The sequence below is a fragment of the Phyllobates terribilis genome, unplaced genomic scaffold (assembly GCF_046119375.1).
Source record: "Phyllobates terribilis strain yellow unplaced genomic scaffold, ASM4611937v1 Scaffold_1816__1_contigs__length_206718, whole genome shotgun sequence".
Taxonomy (NCBI): Eukaryota; Metazoa; Chordata; class Amphibia; order Anura; family Dendrobatidae; genus Phyllobates; species Phyllobates terribilis.
In genome coordinates, this window is record NW_027364576.1 from 47,806 (window position 1) to 66,199 (window position 18,394).

The 18,394-nt window shown below is 48.4% G+C and overlaps 1 protein-coding gene across 1 annotated transcript in view; it reads left to right on the forward strand.

Moving 5' to 3' along the window:
- The window catches only part of LOC141245238 (ATP-binding cassette sub-family C member 8-like), a gene marked incomplete at its 3' end in the record, with an annotated part of 184,626 nt that overhangs the window by 26,418 nt on the left and 139,814 nt on the right, over window positions 1-18,394 (forward strand). Inside the window, exons 2-3 of the mRNA XM_073669057.1 lie at window positions 10,097-10,238; window positions 17,555-17,676. Coding sequence (XP_073525158.1) covers window positions 10,097-10,238; window positions 17,555-17,676 — 264 coding nt within the window. The remainder of the gene's footprint in view (window positions 1-10,096; window positions 10,239-17,554; window positions 17,677-18,394) is intronic.

Here is an 18,394-nt window from a genome sequence, read left to right on the forward strand (position 1 = left end):
GCATTCAGGCAGCGCAGCTCTGGAGACCCCCTTTACGGCACTGCTGTACCGTGGGAATTTCTCACGATACAGCAGTGCCGTAAAGGAGCTAACCGGAGCAGCGCTGCCTGAACTCCGGTGAACCCTTACGGCCCCGTCATTCTAGCGGCGGCAGCGGTTCAGAGCGGTCATATTCTATGTGGCTGCTCTGAACTGGAGATCTTTGTGGGACACTCGTGGATTACTACGGAGGGGTAAGGATAAGGTTGTGGTTTATTATTTTATATTTTATTACAGGAGATCGATGGCTGCGGGGAATTAGGTGTCTAGGTGAGTATAGGTGTAGTTTTTTATTTTTTACTTTATTTTAGGTGGCGATCGGCGGGGACAGGTAATGTATGAACTAATTTATTGTAGGTAACCACTGGCCACCAATGACATGTATTTAACATTTATTGGGGACACAGTAGGGCAATTTATATAGCAGGATCAGGCTGATGGGAACTACTGCTCCCATCGAGCTGATCCTGCTGGCACGAGTGGACGGGGGACAGACCTAGGCCGATGGGAGTAGTAGTGTCACATCGGCCTATGTCTGCCTGCACGCACACACCCGCAGACATCGCGCACACACCCGCGCACACACCCCGCACACACACCCCGCACACACACCCACACACACACCCCGCACACACACCCCGCACACACACCCCGCACACACACCCCGCACACACACCCCGCACACACACCCGCACACACACTAATCATGACGGGCTGATCGTCTGGGAGGTGAGGCTGACCTGTACGGCCGTGGGAAAGTTCATGTGAGTTCATGCAGTCAAGCATGAACTCACATGAACCCTCTGAGGGCACCGCGGCGACTTCAAATGAACAGCTGATCGGCATCACCTGATACCTCAGCTGTTCATTTGAAATAACCGGCGGGAAAGCGCAGCACAGAACGGGAAAGCCGGCGGTGAAGTCTTTTCATTGCCGGCTTCCCCGCCCGGGTCCTTCGCTCCTTGGTGCTGCGCTCCCCGCCCGGTCCTAGCTTACGATCGGGATGGGAGGTGGCGAGGGGAGCGGAGGATCGGGGTGGGAGGCTGCGGGGAAGCAGTATGGGGCTGTGTGATTGTTTAAAAGCCGGCGGCTTTATACCGCCCGCCGGCTTTTAAACAATCAGGAGAATTCTCCCACGCTGGGATGGCATTCTGATGACAGGCTGGATCTCAGCTGAGCGCTGCCATCCAGCTTGTCATCCTTCAGAGACACTGCAGAGTACAGGCATTATGGGAACTTCCGATTCCGGTATCCGATATTGTCAAAGTATCGGAATTCCGATACCGCGAATATCGGCCGATACCCGATATTACAGTATCGGAATGCTCAACACTACTCACAATGGCCGATACTGGTGATCAATTGTCAGGTGTCGAGGGTCTTACCATGTCACAATGTGAACAGCGTGCTGTGGACGACTGTCTAATACCAACTCTAATTGACCGCCAATATTTACAGGGCGATTCATGGATCAAACACCTGATGATTATGTCATTAAGCTCCTTCTTAGAGAACAGCAAGTGGGGCAAAAAGTCCTGAGACATTGAACAGATGGACGTAGCTGAGTGTGTATGTGTATATATATATAGGCTGCGTGTGTGTATATCTGTCATACAGGCTGTATATACTGTGTATCTGTCAGTCTATATACTCCTGTACACATTGTGCAGACGTCTCCAGATCACTAATCTCTGCAGATCTCCCGCCTGTATGATCCTGAATGCTGATTGGACGGAGCAGCTCTTGGAGGGTCTTATCTTTGGCTCATGGGGGGGTGATCTGGTTATTTTCAGTTTTTGGCTGGGATTTCCATCATTTTCTGCGGCCTCCATATAAGGGCTGAGCCGTGCTGGATGTTGGGAGTGCTGGTTGTCAGTATACCCCGGACACACTGACCTGACACCCGGCCCCGCGTCTCCTCCACATCTCCATCCTCGTAGCCGCAGAGTAATCCCACATATACAGCAAACGGAAAAGCCCCCATGTGCAGGAGGTCCCCCCATAACATCCAGGGAGACCCTCAACTACAGCCGCTGAAATCCCAATCACTGAAAAGAGGATGAGAAGAGAAAGTGAGCTCCTTGTGCTTCTGTGTCTTGTTCAGTGGTGGTCGGGCTCAGCCTCCTCACCTCAACTATGTCTCTGAGCACCTTGTGCTTCTGTGTCCACGTCTCCTGTCCTGTATATATACACTGCACAGTACCACTCCTCCTGTATATATACACTGCACAGTACCACTCCTCCTGTATATATACACTGCACAGTACCACTCCTCCTGTATATATACACTGCACAGTACCACTCCTCCTGTATATATACACTGCACAGTACCACTCCTCCTGTCCTGTATATATACACTGCACAGTACCACTCCTCCTGTCCTGTATATATACACTGCACAGTACCACTCCTCCTGTCCTGTATATATACACTGCACAGTACCACTCCTCCTGTCCTGTATATATACACTGCACAGTACCACTCCTCCTGTCCTGTATATATACACTGCACAGTACCACTCCTCCTGTCCTGTATATATACACTGCACAGTACCACTCCTCCTGTCCTGTATATATACACTGCACAGTACCACTCCTCCTGTCCTGTATATATATACACTGCACAGTACCACTCCTCCTCTCCTGTATATATACACTGCACAGTACCACTCCTCCTGTATATATACACTGCACAGTACCACTCCTCCTGTATATATACACTGCACAGTACCACTCCTCCTGTCCTGTATATATATATACACTTCACAGTACCACTCCTCCTGTCCTGTATATATACACTGCACAGTACCACTCCTCCTGTATATATACACTGCACAGTACCACTTCTCCTGTCCTGTATATATACACTGCACAGTACCACTCCTCCTGTATATATACACGGCACAGTACAACTCCTCCTGTATACATACACTGCACAGTACCACTCCTCCTGTCCTGTATATATACACTGCACAGTACCACTCCTCCTGTATATATACACTGCACAGTACCACTCCTCCTGTCCTGTATATATACACTGCACAGTACCACTCCTCCTGTATATATACACTGCACAGTACCACTCCTCCTGTCCTGTATATATACACTGAACAGTACCACTCCTCCTGTCCTGTATATATACACTGCACAGTACCACTCCTCCTGTCCTGAATATATACACTGTACAGTACCACTCCTCCTGTATATATACACTGCACAGTACCACTCCTCCTGTATATATACACTGCACAGTACCACTCCTCCTGTATATATACACTGCACAGTACCACTCCTCCCGTCCTGTATATATACACTGCACAGTACCACTCCTCCTGTCCTGTATATATACACTGCACAGTACCACTCCTCCTGTCCTGTATATATTCACTGCACAGTACCACTCCTCCTGTATATATACTCTGCACAGTACCACTCCTCTCCTGTGTATATATACTCTGCACAGTACCACTCCTCCTGTATATATACCCTGCACAATACCACTGCTCCTGTCCTGTATATATACACTGCACAGTACCACTCCTCCTGTTCTGTATATATATATACCCTGCACAGTACCACTCCTCCTGTCCTGTATATATACTCTGAACAGTACCACTCCTCCTCTCCTGTGTATATATACACTGCACAGTACCACTCCTCCTCTCCTGTGTATATATACTCTGCACAGTACCACTCCTTCTCTCCTGTGTATATATACTCTGCACAGTACCACTCCTCCTGTCCTGTATATATACACTGCACAATACCACTCCTCCTGTCCTGTATATATACACTGCACAGTACCACTCCTCCTGTCCTGTATATATACACTGCGCAGTACCACTCCTCCTGTCCTGTATATATACACTACACAGTACCACTCCTCCTGTCCTGTATATATACACTGCACAGTACCACTCCTCCTGTCCTGTATATATACACTGCACAGTACCACTCCTCCTGTTCTGTATATATACCCTGCACAGTACCACTCCTCCTGTCCTGTATATATACTCTGCACAGTACCACTCCTCTCCTGTGTATATATACACTGCACAGTACCACTCCTCCTCTCCTGTGTATATATACTCTGCACAGTACCACTCCTTCTCTCCTGTGTATATATACTCTGCACAGTACCACTCCTCCTCTCCTGTGTATATATACTCTGCACAGTACCACTCCTCCTGTCCTGTGTATATATACTCTGCACAGTACCACTCCTCCTCTCCTGTGTATATATACACTGCACAGTACCACTCCTCCTCTCCTGTGTATATATACTCTGCACAGCACCACTCCTCCTGTCCTGTATATATACACTGCACAGTACCACTCCTCCTGTCCTGTATATATACACTGCACAGTACCACTCCTCCTGTTCTGTATATATACCCTGCACAGTACCACTCCTCCTGTCCTGTATATATACTCTGAACAGTACCACTCCTCCTCTCCTGTGTATATATACACTGCACAGTACCACTCCTCCTCTCCTGTGTATATATACTCTGCACAGTACCACTCCTTCTCTCCTGTGTATATATACTCTGCACAGTACCACTCCTCCTGTCCTGTATATATACACTGCACAATACCACTCCTCCTGTCCTGTATATATACACTGCGCAGTACCACTCCTCCTGTCCTGTATATATACACTACACAGTACCACTCCTCCTGTCCTGTATATATACACTGCACAGTACCACTCCTCCTGTCCTGTATATATACACTGCACAGTACCACTCCTCCTGTTCTGTATATATACCCTGCACAGTACCACTCCTCCTGTCCTGTATATATACTCTGCACAGTACCACTCCTCTCCTGTGTATATATACACTGCACAGTACCACTCCTCCTCTCCTGTGTATATATACTCTGCACAGTACCACTCCTTCTCTCCTGTGTATATATACTCTGCACAGTACCACTCCTCCTCTCCTGTGTATATATACTCTGCACAGTACCACTCCTCCTGTCCTGTGTATATATACTCTGCACAGTACCACTCCTCCTCTCCTGTGTATATATACACTGCACAGTACCACTCCTCCTCTCCTGTGTATATATACTCTGCACAGTACCACTCCTCCTCTCCTGTGTATATATACACTGCACAGTACCACTCCTCCTCTCCTGTGTATATATACTCTGCACAGTACAACTCCTCCTGTATATATACACTGCACAGTACCACTCCTCCTCTCCTGTGTATATATACACTGCACAGTACCACTCCTCCTCTCCTGTGTATATATACACTGCACAGTACCACTCCTCCTCTCCTGTGTATATATACACTGCACAGTACCACTCCTCCTCTCCTGTGTATATATACACTGCACAGTACCACTCCTCCTCTCCTGTGTATATATACACTGCACAGTACCACTCCTCCTCTCCTGTGTATATACACTGCACAGTACCACTCCTCCTGTATATATACACTGCACAGTACCACTCCTCCTCTCCTGTGTATATATACACTGCACAGTACCACTCCTCCTCTCCTGTGTATATATACACTGCACAGTACCACTCCTCCTCTCCTGTGTATATATACACTGCACAGTACCACTCCTCCTCTCCTGTGTATATATACACTGCACAGTACCACTCCTCCTCTCCTGTGTATATATACACTGCACAGTACCACTCCTCCTCTCCTGTGTATATACACTGCACGGTACCACTCCTCCTGTATATATACACTGCACAGTACAGCTCCTCCTGTATATACACACTGCACAGTACCGCTCCTCCTGTATATATACACTGCACAGTACCACTCCTCCTGTCCTGTATATATACACTGCACAGTACCACTTCTCCTGTCCTGTATATATACACTGCACAGTACCACTCCTCCTGTCCTGTATATATACACTGCACTGCACCACTCCTCCTGTATATATACACTGCACAGTACCACTCCTCCTGTCCTGTATATATACACTGCACAGTACCACTCCTCCTGTCCTGTATATATACACTGCACAGTACCACTCCTCCTGTCCTGTATATATATACACTGCACAGTACCACTCCTCCTGTCCTGTATATATACACTGCACAGTACCACTCCTCCTGTATATATACACTGCACAGTACCACTTCTCCTGTCCTGTATATATACACTGCACAGTACCACTCCTCCTGTATATATACACTGCACAGTACCACTTCTCCTGTCCTGTATATATATACTGCACAGTACCACTCCTCCTGTCCTGTATATATACACTGCACAGTACCACTCCTCCTGTCCTGTATATATATACACTGCACAGTACCACTCCTCCTGTCCTGTATATATATACACTGCACAGTACCACTCCTCCTGTCCTGTATATATACACTGCACAGTACCACTCCTCCTGTCCTGTATGTATACACTGCACAGTACCACTCCTCCTGTCCTGTATATATACACTGCACAGTACCACTCCTCCTGTCCTGTATATATACACTGCACAGTACCACTCCTCCTGTATATATACACTGCACAGTACCACTCCTCCTGTATATATACACTGCACAGTACCACTCCTCCTGTCCTGTATATATATACACTGCACAGTACCACTCCTCCTGTCCTGTATATATATACACTGCACAGTACCACTCCTCCTGTCCTGTATATATACACTGCACAGTACCACTCCTCCTGTATATATACACTGCACAGTACCACTCCTCCTGTATATATACACTGCACAGTACCACTCCTCCTGTCCTGTATATATACACTGCACAGTACCACTCCTCCTGTCCTGTATATATACACTGCACAGTACCACTCCTCCTGTCCTGTATATATACACTGCACTGCACCACTCCTCCTGTATATATACACTGCACAGTACCACTCCTCCTGTCCTGTATATATACACTGCACAGTACCACTCCTCCTGTCCTGTATATATACACTGCACAGTACCACTCCTCCTGTCCTGTATATATATACACTGCACAGTACCACTCCTCCTGTCCTGTATATATACACTGCACAGTACCACTCCTCCTGTATATATACACTGCACAGTACCACTTCTCCTGTCCTGTATATATACACTGCACAGTACCACTCCTCCTGTATATATACACTGCACAGTACCACTTCTCCTGTCCTGTATATATACACTGCACAGTACCACTCCTCCTGTCCTGTATATATACACTGCACAGTACCACTCCTCCTGTCCTGTATATATACACTGCACAGTACCACTCCTCCTGTCCTGTATATATACACTGCACAGTACCACTCCTCCTGTCCTGTATATATACACTGCACAGTACCACTCCTCCTGTCCTGTATATATACACTGCACAGTACCACTCCTCCTGTCCTGTATATATATACACTGCACAGTACCACTCCTCCTGTATATATACACTGCACAGTACCACTCCTCCTGTCCTGTATATATACACTGCACAGTACCACTCCTCCTGTCCTGTATATATACACTGCACAGTACCACTCCTCCTGTCCTGTATATATATATACACTGCACAGTACCACTCCTCCTGTCCTGTATATATACACTGCACAGTACCACTCCTCCTGTATATATACACTGCACAGTACCACTTCTCCTGTCCTGTATATATACACTGCACAGTACCACTCCTCCTGTCCTGTATATATACACTGCACAGTACCACTCCTCCTGTCCTGTATATATACACTGCACAGTACCACTCCTCCTGTCCTGTATATATACACTGCACAGTACCACTCCTCCTGTATATATACACTGCACAGTACCACTCCTCCTGTATATATACACTGCACAGTACCACTCCTCCTGTATATATACACTGCACAGTACCACTTCTCCTGTCCTGTATATATACACTGCACAGTACCACTTCTCCTGTCCTGTATATATACACTGCACAGTACCACTCCTCCTGTCCTGTATATATACACTGCACAGTACCACTCCTCCTGTCCTGTATATATACACTGCACAGTACCACTCCTCCTGTCCTGTATATATACACTGCACAGTACCACTCCTCCTGTATATATACACTGCACAGTACCACTCCTCCTGTCCTGTATATATACACTGCACAGTACCACTCCTCCTGTCCTGTATATATACACTGCACAGTACCACTCCTCCTGTCCTGTATATATACACTGCACTGCACCACTCCTCCTGTATATATACACTGCACAGTACCACTCCTCCTGTCCTGTATATATACACTGCACAGTACCACTCCTCCTGTCCTGTATATATACACTGCACAGTACCACTCCTCCTGTCCTGTATATATATACACTGCACAGTACCACTCCTCCTGTCCTGTATATATACACTGCACAGTACCACTCCTCCTGTATATATACACTGCACAGTACCACTTCTCCTGTCCTGTATATATACACTGCACAGTACCACTCCTCCTGTCCTGTATATATACACTGCAAAGTACCACTCCTCCTGTCCTGTATATATACACTGCACAGTACCACTCCTCCTGTCCTGTATATATACACTGCACAGTACCACTCCTCCTGTATATATACACTGCACAGTACCACTCCTCCTGTCCTGTATATATACACTGCACAGTACCACTCCTCCTGTATATATACACTGCACAGTACCACTCCTCCTGTATATATACACTGCACAGTACCACTCCTCCTGTATATATACACTGCACAGTACCACTTCTCCTGTCCTGTATATATACACTGCACAGTACCACTTCTCCTGTCCTGTATATATACACTGCACAGTACCACTCCTCCTGTCCTGTATATATACACTGCACAGTACCACTCCTCCTGTCCTGTATATATACACTGCACAGTACCACTCCTCCTGTCCTGTATATATACACTGCACAGTACCACTCCTCCTGTATATATACACTGCACAGTACCACTCCTCCTGTATATATACACTGCACAGTACCACTTCTCCTGTCCTGTATATATACACTGCACAGTACCACTCCTCCTGTCCTGTATATATACACTGCACAGTACCACTCCTCCTGTCCTGTATATATACACTGCACAGTACCACTCCTCCTGTCCTGTATATATACACTGCACAGTACCACTCCTCCTGTCCTGTATATATACACTGCACAGTACCACTCCTCCTGTCCTGTATATATACACTGCACAGTACCACTCCTCCTGTCCTGTATATATACACTGCACAGTACCACTCCTCCTGTCCTGTATATATACACTGCACAGTACCACTCCTCCTGTCCTGTATATATACACTGCACAGTACCACTCCTCCTGTCCTGCATATATACACTGCACAGTACCACTCCTCCTGTCCTGTATATATACACTGCACAGTACCACTCCTCCTGTATATATACACTGCACAGTACCACTCCTCCTGTCCTGTATATATACACTGCACAGTACCACTCCTCCTGTCCTGTATATATACACTGCACAGTACCACTCCTCCTGTCCTGTATATATACACTGCACAGTACCACTCCTCCTGTCCTGTATATATACACTGCACAGTACCACTCCTCCTGTCCTGTATATATACACTGCACAGTACCACTCCTCCTGTATATATACACTGCACAGTACCACTCCTCCTGTCCTGTATATATACACTGCACAGTACCACTCCTCCTGTCCTGTATATATACACTGCACAGTACCACTCCTCCTGTCCTGTAAATATACACTGCACAGTACCACTCCTCCTGTATATATACACTGCACAGTACCACTTTTGTCCTTCTTGCTGTGGTTTGGGTGGGGTCTTTGCTGATGCCTCTTTCTCTGTCCTCTCTCTCTCCCTCCCTCTGTCTCTCCCTCTCTGTGTCTCGCTCTCTCTCTCTTGCGCTCTCGCTCTTTCTCTCTTGCGCTCTCGCTCTTTCTCTCTTGCGCTCTCGCTCTTTCTCTCTTGCGCTCTCGCTCTTTCTCTCTTGCGCTCTCGCTCTTTCTCTCTTGCGCTCTCGCTCTCTCACTCTTGCGCTCTCGCTCTCTCACTCTTGCGCTCTCGCACGCTCTCTTGATCTCGTTCTCTCTCTCACAGGTTGGGGCAGTCAGAGCTCTAAGGTTCACATACATCACAGCACGTGGCTGCATTTCCCAGGACACAACCTTCGCTGGATCCTGACCTTCATCCTCCTCTTCGTGTTGGTCTGTGAGATCGCTGAGGGCGTCGTGTCCGATGGGTGAGTGATTGGTGAAGGTGCTACGTGTGCGGCTGCAGATCCCGCTGCTCCCTGTCCTCTTCTCCCGCTGCTCCTGTCAGGAGTTTCCATTTCCTCTGCCAGTTCTGTGCTTGGAGCAGCTGTTGGCGACGACGACCATAGCATTTCCTTCCAGCTGTTTGGCCCTCGTGAACTTCTCCAACCCCAGCAGCCTCATGAGTCATCTGTAATAGCGGTCCTCATGACGGGGGAGGGATGGGCAGGCGGAATATAAGAGGGGGAAGGGGATACAGGTTAAATGTAATAGGGGGTACAAGTGAAAAGTAAGTGTGGGGGACAGACGGAATGTAAGAGGGGGTGGATATCACACACGGTGTGGGAAAGACTAAGTCCATCATGAAGGGATGAGGGGAGGGTAGCCCAAGATTAGCAAAAGGGGAGGTGGAGACCCCTAGGCAGATCTAATATCACTCAACCTGTCCTACCATCCCTATATTGGTTCCACACCAATCGCCGAACAGGAAACCTAAGCCCTGTATATCCCTAGAGCTTGGCCCTAGATTAGAAGGGGGTGTGAGCACTGGTCAGTCCCCACTATAAACTTAAGACAACCAGGGAGACAAACAAAGGGGGGAAAACTTGAGCAGACACCAGAGAGATAACACCAAACATTTTCCAAGGGCACCAGAAAGGAAGCTAACCGACTGCTATTGCTCCAAGCCTTCACAAGGGAAAATGAGAATATCACTGGCGGCTCCCTGAAGCAGACTGAGAGTTTATAAACACCCAGACCAGGGTGTGTCAATCAGCAGGAGGGAGGTCGCCGCTGGGTCCAAAAGTCAGAAGGATTAAGAAGTCGTCTGCAGTGCCAAACGCAGAGACCTTCTGTAGCCAGATGCAGAGCGACTGTCTGTTGCATCTGACACCCCCGTGACACTACCCCCACTTCTACGAGTGACCTCCGGACACTCAGGACCAGGTTTCTCAGGATAAGAGGTGTGGAATGAACAAACCAGCCTAGGAGCATTCACTTGTGATGATGAAACCCACATCCTCTCCTTGGCACCATAACCCTTCCAGTGCACCAAGTATTGTAGAGAACGACGTTGGAGACGAGAATCTACAATCCTCGAAATCTGAAATTCCAAATTACCATCAACCATTGGGGCGGCGGTAGAGGTGAGGGCTCAAGAGTTTCTACATATTTCTTGAGCAGAGACCTGTGAAACACATTGTGGATTTTAAGGGCCTGGGGTAGCTCAAGACGAAACGCTGCTGAGTTAATGACGGAGGTTATTTTATAGGGACCAATAAACCCAGGTCCCAGGTTCCAAGAAGGAACCTTCAGTCTTATATTCCTGGTAGACAACCGCACAAAGTCATTCACATTCAGGTCTGGACCTGGCAAGCGGTTTCTGTCAGCCATACGTTTATACCTGTCTTCCATGATCTTCAAATTACTCAGAACACCACGCCAAACCGAGGAGAGGGACGAAGCAAAACTTTCCTCCTCAGGAACTCCTGAAACCCCTCCACCACTAAAAGTACCAAACTGTAGATGGTAACTGTATGCACCAAGAGAACGGTAACCTGCCAGTAGATTCTTGACGATAATTATTAATAGCAAATTCTGCCAGCGGTAAGTAAGATGCCCAATCCTCCTGATTTTTGGAGGCAAAACACATGAGGTAGGTCTCCAAATTCTGGTTAATGCGTTCGATCTGTCCGTTCGACTGAGGATGGAAGGCAAAGGAAAAGGACAGCTGCTCCCCCAGTCGAGAACAGAACACTTTCCAGAACTTGGAAACAAATTGGCTACCACTGAACTGACACCACATCGGAGAGAACCCCAGGAAGCTTCAGAATCTCATTTATAAACACCTGAGCAGGAGTCTTGGCATTAGATGGTACAAATAACCTTCCTGAAGGGCAGGAGGCAGGGGCATCATCCTGTGCCTCCAAGACCTCACCCTCCAGTTCAGGGTACAGTGCTGAAATGACTATCCCTTTCTGTAATATCGGGGCAGGGTTCTTATGGTCACCACCACCAGGGAAGCCCCGGGACAAAGCATCAGCCTTGACATTTTTGACCCCTGGATGGAAAGTTACAACAAAATTGAACCTAGTAAAAACAGGGACCATCTGGCTTGTCTAGGGGTGAGACATTTAGCTGACTGGAGATAGGACAGGTTCTTATGGTCAGTAATAGGATGGACAGCCCCCTCCAACCAATGTCGCCATTCCTCGAACGCCAATTTAATCACCACAAAATCCCTATTACCCAACGTCATAATTTCTCTCAGCCGAAGCTAATTTCTTAGAAAAGAAAGCGCATGGACGCCATTTACCAGGGGACGGACCCTGAGCCAACACAGCCCCAACCCCCACCTCCGATGCATCAACCTCCACCATAAAGGGTTAGGAAACATCGGGTTGACTGAGTATAGGGGCAGTGGCAAAACAATTCTCTAAGGAAGAAAAAGCCTGGAGGGAAGCATCCGCCATTTGGAAAAATCAGACCCCTTTCAAGTCATGTCAGTAAGGGGTTTCACAATTACTGAATAATTTTTGATGACCTTCTGGTAAAAATTAGTAAAGCCCAGAAAATGCTGTAGAGCCTTTAGGTTCTCGGGACGGTCCCAATCAAGGACTGCACGAATCTTCTCCGGATCCATCCGAAAACCCAAAGATGACAACAAGTACCCCAAACACTGCACCTACTGAACAGTGAAAACAGATTTTTCCAGTTTGGCATAAAGTTTGTTATCCCTTAATATCTGGAGCACCTGATTAACATGCCCCCGATGTGTCTGAAAATCAGGTGAGTAAACCAAAATATCATCCAGATAGACCACCACAAACCTCCCCACCAAATGATGGAAAATATCATTTATGAAATGCTGGAATACCGCAGGTGCATTGGTCAAACCAAAAGGCAAAACCAGACTCTCAAAATGCCCTTCCCGGGTATTGAACGCGGTTTTCCATTCGCCCCCTTCTCTGATTCTAACCAGATTGTAGGCTCCCCTTAAATCCAACTTGGAGAACACCTTAGTTTCCACAACCTGGCTGAACAAATCAGGAATCAGAGGAAGAGGGTAGAGGGTATGGATCACAGATGGTAATTTGATTTAATTCCCTGAAATCTAAACAGGGACGTAGACCGCCATCTTTTTTCTTCACAAAGAAGAACCCTGCCTCCACGGGCGAAGATGAGGGTCTGATATGTCCCTTCTCCAGACTCTCCGCAAATAAATCCTTCATGCTTGTCTTTCAGGGCCAGAAAGATTATACAGTCTGGACTTGGGTAGTTTAGCTCCGGGGTGTCAGGTTAATAGGACAGTCATAAGCACGATGAGGAGGAAAATCCTGACACCCCCTCTAAGAAAAACATCCTCAAAACCAGACCAAAACGCAGGTAAGGTCTCTGTAGAGACTGTAGCAAGGGAAATATCTAAACAGTACTCATGGCAGTAATCTCCCCATTCAATAATCTCCCCGGTTTGCCAATCCACCAACAGATTATGTTTCACCAACCAGGGTAGACCCCAAACAATTGGGATGGGAAGATTGTCCAGAACATAGTAAGGAATGATTTCACAATGAACTGACCCCACCCTCAGTTTTACATTATGTACAATCTGAGTAAATGCTTTCTGTGCAAGTGGCACCGAATCAATGGCAAAGATGGGAATAGGTTCAGCTAAAGTACAGCAAGCGAGACCATGAGTTTTCACAAACTCAGCATCAACCATGCTGACCCCGGCTCCACTGTCAACAAACACAGACATTTTCTCAGTTTTGCTCTCTAGCACCACTTCTTCTGTCAGAAAAACCGGGAACTGCAGGTTGACAATAAATGCAGCCCTTGCTTATCCAACTCCAGACTACTAAGGGTTAATCAAGTTTCCTTTTGCTTAGGAATCGAAGGATAGGCCCCAATAAAATGTCCCTTTTTTTTTTACACAAAACGCGCCCTTTTTTTTGGAAATGTACGATGCAGAGGCACCCCCTAATTGCATGGGTTCTTCCACCTCCCACCGTACGGGTTAACCGTCAGACTGCTCCCCCGGCAAAGCAGCATTACCCTGAAAAGAAGGCTCCGGAGAAGGTGATCTCACTCACCTATCCCTAAGGCGTCTATCAACACATATAGCCAACGACATGGCAGCCTCCAAGGACTCTGGGGTTTCATACACGGCCAAAGCATCTTTTAACTTTTCAGTAAGACCCTCACAAAATTGTCGTCTAAGGGCTGAGTCACTCCATTCTGTATCAGTTGCCCATCTGCGGAATTCGGAGCTATACGTCTCCACTGACTGATTCCCCTGGTGAAGGCGACGTAGCCTAGACTCAGCCAAGGCGATTCCGTCAGGGTCATCATAGATGAGGGCCAGAGCCCCGAAAAACCCCTCCACAGACTGGAGACAAACCGGGTCCTGCGGTAACGAAAACGCCCAGGATTGAGGATCTCTTTGCAGCAGTGAGATCACAATTCACACTGGTTGCTCCTCATCTCCGGAGGCATAAGGACAAAGTTTAAAATACAGTTTGCAAGCTTCCTTGAAAACAAAACAATTGTCCCTACCTCCTGAAAACCTGTCCAAGAGGGCAACCTTGGTTTCAAGCTGGACTGGCCTACCTGCAGAGACACCAACATTAGGGACCTGCATCCGCTGTTGCTGCTGCTGAACCTCATAGCGGAGGTCAGTCACCTCCCAGAGACATCCTGTGCTGCTGCTCTAACAGCTCAGCAATGGGATCCATGAACCAAGAAAAAAAGAACACACCCGAAAAAAACACACCCAAAAAAACCACATCATTTTTTTTTCTCTTTATATGCACGGCCAGTGATAATGTCACGCACTGTGTGAGAAAGACTAAGTGCAACACGAAGGGATGAGGGGAGGGTAGCCCAAACGCTAGGGAAAGGGGGAATGGAGACCCCTAGGCAGATCTAATATCACCCTACCTGTCCTACTGTCCCTATATAGGTTCCGTAACTATCGCCGTCAGGAAACCCTAATCCCTGTATATCCCTAGATAGGCCATAGATAGGGAGGGGAGGTGAGTACTGGTCAGTCCCCACTATAAACTAAAAACAAGAAGGGAGACAAAAAGGGGGGAAAACTTAGCTTGAGCAGACGCCAGAGAGATAGCACCAAACGTCCTCCAAGGGCACCAGAGAGGAAGCTAGCCGACTGCTATTGCTCCAAGCCTTCACAAGGGAAAATGAGAATATCACTGGCGGCTCCCTGAAGCAGACTGAGAGTTTATAAACACCCAGACCAGGGTGTGTCAATCAGCAGGAGGGAGGTTACCGCTGGGTCCAAAAGTCAGAAGGATTAAGAAGGCGTCTGCAATGCCAAACACAGTGACTTTCTGCAGCCAGATCCAGAGCGACTATCTGTCACATCTGACTCACTCATGACAGTGGGGGACAGGTAGAATGTAAGAGGGGGAGGACAGATGGAATGTAAGAGGGGGAGAGGGTACAGGCAGAATGTAAGAGGGGGAAGACAGGCGGAATGTAAGCGTGTGAGGGGGGACAGGCAGAATATAAGAGGGGGAGGGGGACAGGCGGAATGTAAGAGGGTAGGGAGTACAGGGGGAATGTCAGAGGGACGGAGTAGACAGGCATAATGTAAGTGGGGAAGGGGGACAGGCGGAATATAAGAAGAGGAGGGGTATAGGAGGAATGTAAGAGGGTGAACACAGGTGGAATGTAAGCGGGGAGGGAGGACAGGCGGAATGTAAGAGGAGGAAGGGGGACAGGCGGAATGTAAGAGGAGGAGGGGGGACAGGCGGAATGTAAGAGGGGAGGGGGGACAGGCGGAATGTAAGAGGAGGAGGGGAGACAGGCGGAATGTAAGAGGAGGAGGGGGACAGGCGGAATGTAAGAGGAGGAGCTGGGACAGGCGGAATGTAAGAGGGGGAGCTGGGACAGGCGGAATGTAAGAGGAGGAGGGGAGACAGGCGGAATGTAAGAGGAGGAGGGGAGACAGGCTTAATGTAAGAGGAGGAGGGGGGACAGGTGGAATGTAAGAGGAGGAGGGGGGACAGGTGGAATGTAAGAGGAGGAGGGGGGACAGGCGGAATGTAAGAGGAGGAGGGGGGACAGGCGGAATGTAAGAGGGGGAGGTGGACAGGCGGAATGTAAGTGGAGGAGGGGAGACAGGCGGAATGTAAGAGGGGAGGGGGGACAGGCTTAATGTAAGAGGGGGTACAGGCGGAATGTAAGAGGAGGAGGAGAGACAGGCAGAATGTAAGAGGAGGAGGGGGGACAGGCGGAATGTAAGAGGAGGAGGGGGGACAGGCGGAATGTAAGTGGAGGAGGGGAGACAGGCGGAATGTAAGAGGAGGAGGGGGGACAGGCGGAATGTAAGTGGAGGAGGAGAGACAGGTGGAATGTAAGAGGAGGAGGGGGGACAGGCGGAATGTAAGAGGAGGAGGGGGGACAGGCGGAATGTAAGAGGGGGAGGTGGACAGGCGGAATGTAAGAGGAGGAGGGGGACAGGCGGAATGTAAGTGGAGGAGGGGAGACAGGCGGAATGTAAGAGGGGAGGGGGGACAGGCTTAATGTAAGAGGGGGTACAGGCGGAATGTAAGAGGAGGAGGAGAGACAGGCGGAATGTAAGAGGAGGAGGGGGGACAGGCGGAATGTAAGAGGAGGAGGGGGGACAGGCGGAATGTAAGTGGAGGAGGGGAGACAGGCGGAATGTAAGAGGAGGAGGGGGGACAGGCGGAATGTAAGTGGAGGAGGAGAGACAGGCGGAATGTAAGAGGAGGAGGGGGGACAGGCGGAATGTAAGTGGAGGAGGGGAGACAGGTGGAATGTAAGAGGGGAGGGGGGACAGGCGGAATGTAAGAGGGGGTACAGGCGGAATGTAAGAGGAGGAGGGGAGACAGGCGGAATGTAAGAGGAGGAGGGGAGACAGGCGGAATGTAAGAGGAGGAGGGGGTACAGACGGTATGTAAGAGGGGGTACAGGTGGAATGTAGGAGGGGGAGGGAGTAGAGGCGGAATGTAAGAGGGAGTACAGGCGGTATATAAGAGGGGGAGGGGTGCAGGCAGAATATAAGAGAGGGAGGAGGCACATACACTGGCGGACAGGCAGAAGATAGGCCGGTGATGGGTCACATGGTCTGGAGGGCAGGCATAATATAGGCTTTGTAGGGGGCACATTCGTCGTTCCTGGGTGACTTCTTGGCAGAGTGGCAGGTGCCGTGTTGGTCTGTAGAAACCCTATTACAGACGTCGGACTCCGACTACCGATCCGGGCAGAATGTTATTTTACACGACCACATATAACTCTCGTTTCCCGTCTTTGTTTTCAGCTTCTCCAGGTCGCGGCACCTCCATCTCTACATGCCGGCCGTCATGGCGTTCCTGGCTGGAATCACGTCCATTGTCTATTATCATAACATTGAGACGTCCAACTTCCCAAAGCTGCTGATAGGTGAGAATGCGAGCGACCAATCAGCCGCTTCCAGCAGAGTCATGTGATTAACGATATTGTATAATGAGGGCACCAAGATGAGAGCGAGAACCTGGAACAGCACCACCTAGTGTGCACAGGCAAGATGGCAACCAGACAACATCTACAGTGATCATAAGATATACTTTATTTTATACTTTATTTATCCCGGAGGAAATTGCGGAGTGTCAATAATAATAAGTGTCAATAATGACCTTGCCCTCACTATAGAAGATCCCTCTCTAATATCAAGTGTGAACAATGACTCCCCATTATAGAAGACCCCTACATTAATAGCAAGTGTGAACGATGACCACCCACTCTATAGAATACCCCGCAGTAATACTGAGTGTGAATGATTAGCCCCCACTATAGAAGACCCCCACACTAATACTGAGCGTAAATGATGAGCCCCCCACTATAGAAGACTCCTACACTAATATCAAGTGTCAACACTGACCCCTGTCAAGGATACAAGGATAACAGTGGGGAGGGGGGTCCCGTAGATCCCACCATTGTTACTACTTTGTCACAGATGCCACCAGAGAGATCACCCAGATCTCACCGCTGCCACCAGTTTGTCAGTGGAACGCTGCCTCAAATCGTCAGGACAGTTACGCAATTGACTGACGAGCAATGGACGAGACTGCGACTGCTTCCATTGCAAGGCCAGTTATTGGAGAACTCACAGTGAGTGTAT